Source organism: Buteo buteo, chromosome 8 (genome assembly GCF_964188355.1).
Source record: "Buteo buteo chromosome 8, bButBut1.hap1.1, whole genome shotgun sequence".
Classification (NCBI taxonomy): Eukaryota; Metazoa; Chordata; class Aves; order Accipitriformes; family Accipitridae; genus Buteo; species Buteo buteo.
The window spans coordinates 34,947,407-34,960,223 of NC_134178.1; the positions used below are offsets into that span (position 1 = coordinate 34,947,407).

The following is a 12,817-nucleotide window of genomic DNA, read 5'->3' on the forward strand; positions in this document are numbered from 1 at the left end:
ATGCTATAACTATAAATATTTAAAACAACTCAGGATACTCATTACCCATTAAAATGGAAGAGCTCAGAGTGGTGAAAAAGTTAACAACAATTCACATGGTGTTGCTTTAAGTAGTTTTGAATACCTTCATTTTGCTTGGAGAAGTGGAAAATATACTTTTTCTTCCTCTAAAAGTGCTACTGGGCACAATTCTAAATCCCTAAATACCTTTAAATTCTAGGCCCTGATTTCTGGAAATCTGTGTTTCAGATCTAAAAGCTAATCTTAAAGCTAATGCTTGAATGAAATTGTTTCAACTGAGATACTCACAATACTAATGTTTAAGTATTAAACATGAACATAACTATTACTTACTAACATTTAAGTAATTGGGAAATTATAAAATACATAGCAGACATGCTTTAGATCTCTATTATAAAAGATCACACTGATCCTAGTGTCTCTTAGGATTAAAAGTTAAAATATCACTCAAGAGTACAAAATGCAGCAATGCTGCTTTTATTTTGAGAATTGTTTTCATCTTGTCAAGTAAACACACACTGAGGTGTTAATAGTGTGTTAACATTTATGTAATGTATTGGACAATATGGCCTGATCTTCCTTTTATATTCTCAACAGCTACCTTAAGAGAAAGAGTTAAAACCCCACAATTTCCAGTGCATGCCCTGTAGTACTGTACAATGTTTCATATTTTAAAAAAGAAAAAAATAAAAGACATTGTCAATTTAAAGTCAATAAAGGCTAGTAGTGAGCATGGGAAGTATATATCTTAGAAGGAACCTGTATCAAGAAAGTTACAAACAACTTTAAGTGTCACTTTAAATGACTAAAAAAATAGAAGCAGTTACTGAACAATCTGAACAGCTAAGTGAATTTTTTTTGCCAAAAGAAAAAGACTACTTGTATAACGAGCTTTCACTTAAACTTTTTTTTTTTTAAAGGATGCCTGTTTGAAAGACATTCCTTATGCTCAAAACCAGGATTTCTCTAGCATCTTTATTTTTATGCAAGCTAATGGTATTATATGCTAATGAACATTTAAGGAATATTATTAAAGGTGATACAAGGTTTTAGATTATATTTGTTAATAGATGTACCATAAGGTCCACCATAAGAGAAGATATCATTCCCACTATGCATTAGCACTTCTGGGTACAAATTTAGTAAAGACGACAACTGAAAGAAAAGCCAGTGTCTAACACTGGTCATTAACTGCATTAAAAAGTGATGGCACAGAACAATCCTTAAAGCCAAGTAAAGGCCTCTCCTTTTTTGAATTAACATGATAATAAATCCAACCATCAGTTTCATATGCAAACATTACCCAACAGATTACCGAATATCCACATTGAAAAATCAGGCCAGAAATACTTAGCTTTTGTTACATGATAATGTTAAGAAAATGCTGCACATATAACAGCTGGCTGGAACGTCCTTTTCCCTCAAAGAAAGGAAGACCGCAGTCCACAATACAGGTTAACTTGTTATATCATTCCCACTTTCTGTGTGGGCAACTCTGAGTACACCCCTCTGCTCCATAAATGAGAATCCCACTTCTGACAGCACAAGCTCCCAGGGAAGGGTGTCTCCTACACCCTCCAACACTGACAGCACGAGCTTCCAGGGACAGGGCTCTCCTACACCCTCCAACGCTGTTTTTAAATAGACTGCAAGTTCCAGCTACGCCACTGCCAGGATTGTTCTCCCTCCCTGTAGTCGAATGCCCTCGTTTCCCAAGGCAGCATTTACAACTCTTCTAACCCCCCCAGCAAAAGACAACTGCTAACTACTATAGTAGCATTTAGCCAAGTCTGTGATACATTAAAAATGGCTTGGGGAAAACAACATCTATTCTTGTCCAGGCAGCATGTGCAGTGCTTTGCTTTAGAGGGATAGATGCCAACCATCAGCTTAGAAACTTAACTGCTTACATCTGAGTGTACCTCTGCCTGCAATACTATTCTAGATGTTCACAGGAAACTGCCTTACTCTCCCTGATCTACTAGAAGTGTATTGCTCCTATGTTTCAACCCTGCTATTTTTCTTTAAACCCGAAGGCTGCCTTCCTTTCCAGCCATCTCAAAATAGACTGCAACATCTCAAAGTATACTACAATTCATGTAAAGACAGACACAGCAAGGTTTGTCTTCACATAAGCTTCTCCATGTAATTAATGAATCTAGGACAGGATTACATAGTTCACACAGTACATATTTATCAAACTGACTTTTGCAAGTAATGGTTGGTGATTCAGCAATAATAGGCAGTTTTTCTCATTTAAAATAGTGATCCCCAAGGGAACTATATGGCCAAGTTTCAAAGTATACACCAAACACTGCCAGCCTATAAAGCAGCACAGAATGTTGGCTTTGTGTAAGACTTCACAAGAATCAGATTTTAGAGGAAGTGAGACAAGAAAGAAAAAGCTTCCAAAAGGTATTATCTAAAATAAAATCTTTGTCATCACAGATGAGATATGTCAAGGGGGTGTGGGGGGATATCAGAAGATAAAAGGAGGCAGAATACCTCAGCAGATGGGAAGGAGATATGGCCTGCAACAAAAAGAAACAAAATGATCATCTAGTGACAACAGGCAGTCTCATTCCTACTCTGCCAGGTTAAAAATAAGCGAAAATCCTCAAACTGTTACCCATCATAGAGAGGCTTCATGATGATCAAGTGAATCATTAAGGCAAAGGACTAAACTAATTCTTTGCTGGAGAGATGGAGACTGAGACCTAACTTCAGATCATAACCACCAAACTTCTAGAGTTTGTCATTTGATACAAAACAAAACAGGAATAATCTCTGTTTTCATTCTGTTTCTAGTCGGTATTTGACTAGAAGTTTATCAGTTATGTAATAAAAATCATGGGTAAACTATGTTGCTCAAGTGCTTGCTTCACAGGAGACACAAAACAATGACGACTACCCACTTAATCATGTTAATTTGCTATCAGAATACTTTCTCTGGTTAAGGAGGCAGCTCGCTAAGCTGTTCGACTTCATAGTCCTCTTCCTCTCTCTACAGAACAAACACACTGTCATAAACATAGTAATGAATTTGAATCGTGCATTACACTATAGCAACTAGAGAAGAACTAGTATTTCCTATCACTATCAAATAAAAACAGCGTTTAAGAGATCCTCTGTGAACACTGCTAGCAAATAGGTCACATAAGATGTTGGTAAAGACTTTACTGTAGATTGGATATTTTCCCCTCATGAACTTTCATTAACATTCCGGTAATGTTTGTTTCCACGAAATGTTAAAAATGCTGGTTTACTTCTCAGCTTGAAGAGAAATCATTCCCCTACTCCCAGCTCTAGGAATTACATATACATAAAGGAGCTATCAGGTGTAGTCACAGGCCTCATTCTAAACAGAACCAAGAAAAGCCACAAGCCCTAATATTTACAATTTAAAAGAAAAATTAAATGAGTCAGAATACCATGAGACAGAATTACACATCAGGTCCTCCCCTGACCATGTTACTTCAGTAGCCTAATTGAAGTCAAGTCACTCTCCATTCTCTTCCAGGGGTTGAACGTCCGGATTTGGTAAATTAATTTTATAAGTAACTCCTCAGTAGCCTCTTGTATCTTTAATAATCCGATTTCTACACTATAAGTGACTTAAACTACTAGCAAAGAAATTTAGTTTTCTTTCAAATAAAAAAAGGGGAATGTACATTTTAGTACAGAAAAATAGTTAAAATTGTGTGCAATGCCAGCTGACAACACCTGACCCTAATATCAAAAAAGCAAAATTTAACACATTTTTCAGTACTCTAAAAAATTAACATGGTAAATGAAATACCTAATTCCTGTGATACAGGCTTTGCTTTAAGAATTGCTTGTAATACTGGATCCTCCCATGGTCCACCATCTCGTATGATGCGAGTCACTAGTTCCAGGTTCATATTTCTGTATCTATTTAGAAGGTTCTGACATTCCTACATGTAAAAAGAAAAACAATTAGAAAGAAGAAAAAAAAAGTTGTCTAAAAATAAAGTTAGGCCATCCAAAAGATAAGAAACAAGAAAACCCACCCATGTTTAAGTATTTCTTCAGTCAACAATTCAAGCTAAACTCATCAACCAGGCCTACACAAAGCCCTAAAGCAATAACTTATATTCTCTATAAACAGTAATACAGAACTGTGGAAGCCAGAATGCTCATGTCTTCTATAAGCACATAGCAAGAGCCTGCATTTGCATAACAGTGCAAAACCACCTTTCCTTGAATTAGAAATATTACTGGCATATGCTGAAGTCTTCACCTCATGCTAGTCTGCACAGATTTAGACATGCTGACACTGGATTTGTGATCCAGTGATGGTGTCTGAATTCTACGAAGGAAAAACTGAATTAAGCCATATGAGTCACCAGCCCTCAAGCAACCATTTTTCTCCAAATCTCTACATAACAGAAATTATGCTTGCCTAAAATAATCTGGAATGTTTTAGCCACCCATGATTTTCACATAAGCCAGGTTCCCTGTCCCCATCCCCCCCCTTGTTATTTGCTGGTAAAAGTGTTAACATTAATGTTAATCAACAGTAGAATTTTAATCACAAGAAAAAGGTATCTAATTTTGAAACAAAAAGATGTAGCTGAAGAATGGCTTCTATGCACAATTAACTCCTTCACATATGCTTTTCTGCTGTAAATTCTTTTAGTTTCAACCCAATTTTTTTCTTTTATGTTCAGATGAGTATGTTTGATGGTAAAAAATGGTTAAGTAACTGGAACAATGGTTTTCACTAACAGTGTGATTACACAAGAGATTCAGAAATTCTTTATCTAGAAGATTATGTAAAGATTTATTTTAATACATCCATTGTTTAAAAGCCAGGGTAATTGAAAATTGTAATACAAAAGCACAGAGAAGTATTATACATCACACTTTTTCCTAAATTCTTTCTTGTTCATAGACTGCTTTTGAAAAGCACTTATTGCAGGACTGCCAAAATGTCCCATTACTCTTATGCAAGAGACCCTACCAATTCCTGAGGCTGCTAAGCCACTCCTTGATCCCATTCTTCCACCAATTCTAATCAAGCATGTCATTGCTGCTGGTTTGATAATTAAGTAGTGCTGACACATTAATTTGTAGCAGCAGTAACAAACAGGTATCAACATAAAAATAACTACGGGATAGCTATTTCTCAAACTGCAGTTCCATGATCAGTATTAACAGGAGAAACAACCCTGTTTTTCATCCCTTCTTTCCCTACAATAAGTTTCCTCTCATGGTGGCACAAGTGCTTGGGTTCCCATGCAGTGAACTCAACTCTCAAAAATCAATTCAGGTCAAAAAGACATATCTGGCAAAAAAAAGATAAGTTTTTAAATCCAGGATCATTTATCTTATGCAGTTGTACATAGCCATACAAAACCTTGTCCCAGTCTAGCCAAGAGTACAACAGTTTTAAACAGTGAGAGTTTATGCTGACCTGAAGAGTTCATCAAGATAGAGTTTCAATTTCAAATTTACTGTTTAAAACCACAGAAGGAAACTTGAGGTTTCATGTCATGAACTGGTACGCAACACTGGATGACATTAAGTTCTACTTAGATATAAACAAGCAAGGCTTCCCTCTTCTATACGGGAAACGCACAAAATATGTCTTTAACAAGATTGGTATTACAAACAGAGAAGTACATTTTACTTGGTCCAAGTAAATTCAAATAGCAATATTGACTATAAATGTAAGAATAAATGGCTTTCCCTTCAAATATCTTTTTTTTTTTTTGCTTTTCCTTTGGGTATAAATGTAAGTAAAGCAGCTACATTCTTTCACTATAATGGCATGTTTCCTCCAGGTTATATATCCACAAAAACTGTCTTTACATGTACTAAAATAATATTAAAGACTTATATGAAAGTAGGCAACACTACCTGGATTGAACCTAAAATATCTTTCAAAGGATCTTCATAGAACTCATCCTTTCCAAAGAACAGCAGCAATTCAAAAAAACTCCTAAAAAACAGAAGTAGTGACAAGTCAACCAAACTAAAAATGTTAATTCAAAAAAATGAAACTATGGTCAGGCTATTAGTTTTCACAGCACTAAAAACAAAATAAGGATTGTCATAAGCTCTAGACCCATGCCCATGCCAGAGTCACTCTAAAAAGTTTGGCCAATCCCCACACTCTCTAAACGCAACTCATACTGCAAAAATTTTATGTTGGTCTGATATTTTGTGCTGGATTTTGGCAGTTAGACTTCCACACACACCCCTCAAACACATTTTTCATCAGGCATCAAATTGCAAATACAATACAGCCATAGATAAGCTAACAAGACCAAATCAGTAATAAAACAGATTATACTTAAGCACAACTTAAAATCCCTTCTGCTGCACCTTTTTCATCAGTTCAGGACATTTAGACTCACAGTACCTGCCTGATCTTCTCCCTCAAGTACTCTTATGTCCTCCATACTGCTGCTTCCCATTCACCATTACAAAAGTGAACCTTCTTCAAAAGCCAAAGCATTTGTCAGATATGCAGCAATTTTGAGGAAGGAAGAGGACAACTGTAAAACTACTATAGTATGCACAGTGTATAAAGAGTTACATTCAAGGAATAGTAACTTCACATGAATGCAGATACCCAACAATTCATATTTTCAAGTATAAGCACTTTTTACTAACACATTTTATTCCATTTCAGCCGGTCTTGCTGTAATGCCCATTGAAGTCTCTCTATGAAGATGCAGGTTTAAAGGTGCTATTCACTTCCTATTTCCAAATAAAAGCCTTTCGCTATAAATTTCATTTTTTCAAAAAAAGTCTTTGAAGATTATTTTCAAAGGGGCAGCTTTTGCACAAATACACAAATGTAACTACATTCATCTTCTGTGTGGCATTCAAACAAATTGATAAAACCTCAATTTTACCAGCAACAAGTTTTTAAGCAAATCAGGTCTATGTGCAGCAACATGAATTCACAAGTGTTACCTCAAAAGAGGTGGCAGATCAGGGAGAAGGCAGGACTGATCCTTTCAACAGCAGCCTAGATTCAAACTGACCTGTGACCTCTATGTTTTCCATCATCTTAAAATACTTGTTGAGATTTTATTTGTTTTTAATACAGTGACCAAGATGAACAATCCTGATAGCAGCATCAGTGAGGTTGGTAAAAAGTAGATTTCCAGAGCTCAAATCAATTTAGGTCTTCACTTACAGAAGCATACTTCCAGATAATACTTGCAACTCAGTCAATTCAACCAAAAACTAGGTAGTAGGATCTCATAGATCTGCAGACAGCTGCAGTGCACCCGCTATTGCGCTGCCTTAAGATTCTGAAAAATTTAATTTCTACTTGGAAAGGCAACTACCAAGTACTGCACTAACATAATCTGCAATTGCTGGCTGAGAAAGTCATGAGCGGCAGGCAATAACTGAGCGACTCTCAGAGATAAAGATAGTACTGAAGGAGTACTGATGGAAAAATTGTGCATCCAGGGCATTTTAGAAACAGAACTGAACAGCAAAGGCTTTGACCTTGTAACAGAAGAAAATATGAATAATTTTCTTTAAGATTATTCTAGACATTTTTTTCCGAATGAACAGGGAGAATAAGGAGGCAGAGAAGGAGAAGGTGGAAGATGACTCCTGGAAGAGGTTCCAGCATTCTTCCAACCTACAGGTTTTTGAGTCAAGATCTTGCTGATGGCAATTTAGTCTCTCGTTGCAACAGCTCTTAAAACAAAAGGCAGCTTTTCATGAACAGTTGGACAAGGAACTCTTTTGCAGAACAATTAAGTTCACTGCACTTATCCCCAAATTTAAAGTCAAACTTCAATATATTTGAAGTTAACACCCAAAATATTCCTACAGAACAAAATGTTTCCTTTTTAATAAAACTAATTCAAAAGAAGTAAAAAAAGCAGACTTAGGACAATTCTTCCTCTCAGTAACGTTTTCAGAGATAGTGTGCATTAAAAGATCTTAATGGTCACATAAACAAACTGAAATTTTATATGGCAATAATGCAAAAGTATAAAAAATTAGGTTTCCTTTAGACTATGCTGCAGTAATTTTTTTCCTAATCAGTGATAAACTATGCAAAACACAGACCTAGAAAATTTAAGATACACATCCATTATGTTCAATGACAGAATTTTTCTCCAGATTAGGTCCTTGAATCTCAACTCAAATATAGAATGAAAAAACAACCAGTACCAAAATAAGTACTTTGTTCTGAAAAACATCATCTTATTTCATGTTGATAAACAAAATTTTGCAGCATACTTGACTCTCAGGAAAGGTCAGGCATGAGTCATGTCATGATCTGAAAAGCAACCAAACTGGAACTTAAATAATAAGACAAAACCAGTTAAAGCAAATGATGCATGCATCCATTTTTGTTTGCTTTGACTGTTTTGAAGAGAATAGGATCTTGAAAAAAAATAATCTGAAAATTAATAGTGAACAAGTATAAACTACAGTTTTCTTCCCCATCAATGCACCTGCTCCACACTCTTATCAGACTAATAAAGGAAGCTATCAAAATATTTCTATTTCCTCATCACCAGTTTCCATTCAGTTAAAATTACTATAGTCAATTCCAGCTTGGCACTGTTATCTTAAACCAGTCTGCAGAATTGCACAGCCACATTGACATCCATCCATTTATAATAATGGTGCTTCTAGATTTATTGCATCACTACTTTGATATTACTGGCATCAGAAGATTGCCTAAGAACACTAGCATGCTGGCACCATTACTAAAACCCCCTGATATTAATGGCAATACAGATGCTGCTTCATTTGTGATGAATAGCAAGGCTAGTAAGTATAGGAAATGCAACAGTCATTACTGTTAATAGTTTATTGTCTGGTTGCCAAGGAAATCTTACTCCAGTACGGCAACAAAGTCGGGCAGATTTTCGCTCTCAAAGAACTAAGACTTAATATACACCAAATTTTCAAAAGAGATTCGAGCAAGGTTTCCCAGGTAACTGCAACTACTAAGCCCCAGGATCCCTTTATGATACCACGTGCAAAACTACACCAGTCAAGCACAATCAGAACAAACAACAAGCTGGCATTCCAGAATGGAAGAAAATCTCAGTGAGTAAATCCAGCTCCAAAAACCAAGGGTGACAGGAACTCATTGACCAACTCACTTCTAGATTATCAGGAAGTGACCACCCTACATACAACAAATACCTGAATTCCTACCTTTTCTACTCCCAAGCTTTGATACTTAAAAGTATATAAAAGTGTGGTTTGAACTTTGAGGGTTTTTTCTAAAAACTAGTGGAAAAAAACCCACAGAGGTCACCATGTTTTGATGCAACTGCTAGTCATTCTCTGATACCTGAGCATTCCAGTTTTAAAAATTGTTGTCTTATGATTCCATAAATAGTGTCATGTCAAACAGTTTCATGCGCACACAAAACAGTAAATCTCTTTGGTGAAGTTTCACCAACACTTAAAGATAGCATATACTCTGTGAGTGTACAGAATAAAGCCTTGACTCTATGTAATTAGTACCAATAGCTCAAGAACAGTGGAAAGGATAAGAAACCCAGTCCTCCTGACCAAGTAAACTAAGAGAGGAAGACTAGGAGAGTATTCACTTCTGATGACTAGATGAGGCGGGAGCAAGACATTTCCACACAACGTTCTGAACTGAGATACCGAGTTGTATTTGAAAGCACCGCTCAACAAGAAAGCGGTTTAAGCAGCTGGACAAATAAATCTGATTTACTCAAACCAAAATCACAATAAAGCTATCTTTAAGGTTTTTGTCCCCATCTGCTGAGAGAAGATCAATTACATGGCACCATGGCTACACATATCTAACTCACTTAAAGATTATTTATTTTTAACTTCCATCCGACATTGACATTTTGAAACCTGAAAAGTAGGGTTTTAGAACAAGAAAAAAATGTGACTTCCACTTATCTACTGATCATTACCCTGACACTTTCAGCCCTCACGTGGGAAAACCACCAATGCAAGCAAGATTTATGACATAGTGTTCTGCAGTTCTTTAAGTTGAATACAACTTTTGGTCAGTTAACTGTATAACAGGTCATCCCATAAGCATTTTGATAACTCAAATGTAAAAATCCATTTTAAAATTTACTGATTTCTTAAACACCACAAGAAATTTATCTTAAATACTTTATCACATTGCTAGAGGCAGAACAGTAAAAACTTATTTATAACTATGTACTGTGAAAGGTTGGTCTTCAAATACTCCAAGTAAGATTTTCCAAAAAGAAGTCTGCATGGTGATCACTTATTTCTTTAGATTACTCATTTTGTCAGAAGCCCTTATGACACAACATTGCAATACCCAACTTGAATATTCAACAAGAACATAAAAAGACTAAACTAAATTCTAGCTTTTGTATCCTCAGTTAGTAATTCTTGGTTCCATGTAGCTACATCACTGGTAAAACCACTCTTAAAAGCTCTGAGGATCTCTGAGACCCTACTGCTATTATAATAAGTAACACAGATAGTCTATAATGTAAAGGAAGTAATTAAAAAAAAAAATGTACTTACAAAGCTAGGCTACTCAATACGTATTGTACGTGCTCACATTCAGCTGGGAATGATACACAGGCAGACGTGAAACAACAGAGTGCCGTCTGAAGCACCTGAAGCTGAGGCAAAGGAACCTGCCATCTTCCAGCATAGTCTTCAACAACCTAACGACAAAAACATTGAAATTTATGTATTACAATGGAAAACACTCTCTTTAGTCAGAAATAATAAGTAGTTAATACAATACCTGCTTTATCTCCCTCCTTCTCCCTCAGAAGTAGGATTTGTAACCAAAAAACCTGACCATTTTATGTTATCAAACCAAAAAAATAGAAACTTTATGACCTAAATTATAAAAGATAGACCACAAAGGACCTTCAACTATTCTCTGCATAGGGTAAGGCAGGAAGTACTTTATTTTTACATAGTATCACAGTAGATACTACACTCTGCATTTAAACACAAGTTTTTCTTTTGCAAGAGGATACAAATTAGAGAGTCTAAAACAATATCCAGAGATTCCATTCTAAAAGTTTCAAAGAGGGGAACAACTAGATTGTGCTCTTCTAGCCTTTATGTCAGCAGAGAAAGGCACAAACATACCAGTCACCCTTTCTTATCTGATCAAGTAAGTTTGACCTTTTTTATCTGTATGATGGAACCAAGGCCAGTTATGCCCAGATCCATAGTTATGGAACTGCAACACTATTTAGAGAAATATGAAGGTGAAAAATAGGTGTTTTGATGGAGAACATGGAGAAAAATCCTGGCCTGGTCAACCAGTCAATCTTGTTTGCGTTAATAAATGCAAATTTCTGGCACTGCCTATGCCCACATTGGGAGGCTCAATAAACCAGCACCATCTGATATTTCTACACAGGTATCCCTACACTGAAGTCCTCTGAAAGGCCCAGTCCATTTAGAGCACTCCATATATAAAACACAGAGCACTGAGTTCAGCACAAAGCATAGCAATAAAACAGATGTCCGTAAAGGCACCCACCAATTCTGTGACAGTCTAGTCGTTATGCTGCAGTCCCCCAGCAAGTAGAAGGCCAAGGGTCTTGTCTCCTTTGGGAGGCTTTGGGTCATGTCTCCTTTAATCAACAGCTATGACAGCTTAGAATACTGCATATAAGTCACGAGACTGAAAACCGCATTTCTTCCATGCTCTGGCTCATAGCTTATCTGATTGCACTACAGCCAGGATCCCTTTGCTCACTTGCCTTATTTTTTCATCATAACAGCACAGCTTCTGTATAAGCAGAAGGGTGGACTAGCTGCACTTCAGGGCCTAGGGCACTCTTCTCCAGCTGAGGAAACCTAACTGACATCATCTACACCCCGAGAAAGTGAGAAGCAGGTGGGGAAACACGGTGTCATCAGCCATGTTGAAAAGAGAAAGCTAAAGCACTCCATAGCATATGGAAGAGACAAATAAATAACCGGCTTCAAGAAAGCTATGAAGTGCCAATCCCAGTTACACCTGGCCACCTATCTCAAGAGCCAGGCTGGCCAACAAAGCATAGACTAAACCAAAATCAGATCTATCCCTCTTCAGGATTTCTTTTTGACTTAAAAGTCTGAATCCCACTCAGATTTGTCTAATTCCCCATGAACTAACTAAAGGGCTTATAAATCAGGTTAAGTGGCCTACATTTGTAGTTCCAAAGCTACGTGCCTAACTTTGTTTAAGGCTCTGGAACATGAACAGGCCGGTGTCCCATTTCTGACAGTTTGGTTATAGCTGCTCCAAAGCAAAGCAGTAACTGATAATGGGACCAGTAACTTTTTCTTCTCACCAACAACAGCTGTGACTGATTTATATTTTGTAAGTAGATTTTGACTTTCCACCAAATTTATTTTCATAATTCCTGTTTGAAAATCTGTTAGCTTAATGCAGCACACACCTAGGTCAACTGGAAGAGAATTAGCAGACTTGTAGATAAACACTCTTCCTCTTACAAGGAAGAACAAACACTTTATAAAACAGTACTGCCTCACACATCTATTGTGAGTTCTCTGAAATACGTTTAACAAGGTCCCTTGTATAGGAAAACACAAAAGCCTTAGGAGAAACACAGCAGATGGAGAGAATGAACGTCTTTCAGTGGTTTTAGCCTCCAAATGGTCAAAGGTAGAAATAAAACAGCCATGGGAACATGTCAGTTCCCACTATGATGTTTCACAACACCTTGACCCAAGAGGCACAGTACAGATACGTTCATAAAGGATTTCAAGCAATAAGACAACATTTTGTGGTGATAGTTTTTTTTCTTTGTAGCATAAAGTGCTAACC

General features: G+C 36.6%; 1 protein-coding gene across 3 annotated transcripts in view; it reads right to left on the reverse strand.

The window, feature by feature from the left end:
• The window catches only part of ZNF654 (zinc finger protein 654), a 37,271-nt gene that overhangs the window by 14,796 nt on the left and 9,658 nt on the right, over positions 1–12,817 (reverse strand). The window contains exons 2-4 of one of the 3 annotated variants that reach the window (XM_075034073.1): positions 10,537–10,682; positions 5,905–5,986; positions 3,821–3,956 (exon numbers count right to left, since the gene is read on the reverse strand). In XM_075034073.1, the coding sequence (XP_074890174.1) occupies positions 3,821–3,956; positions 5,905–5,986; positions 10,537–10,682 (364 nt within the window). Of the gene's footprint in view, positions 1–3,820; positions 3,957–5,904; positions 5,987–10,532; positions 10,683–12,817 lie in introns of those variants that run through there. The other 2 variants (XM_075034074.1, XM_075034075.1) reach the window with 2 other exon arrangements.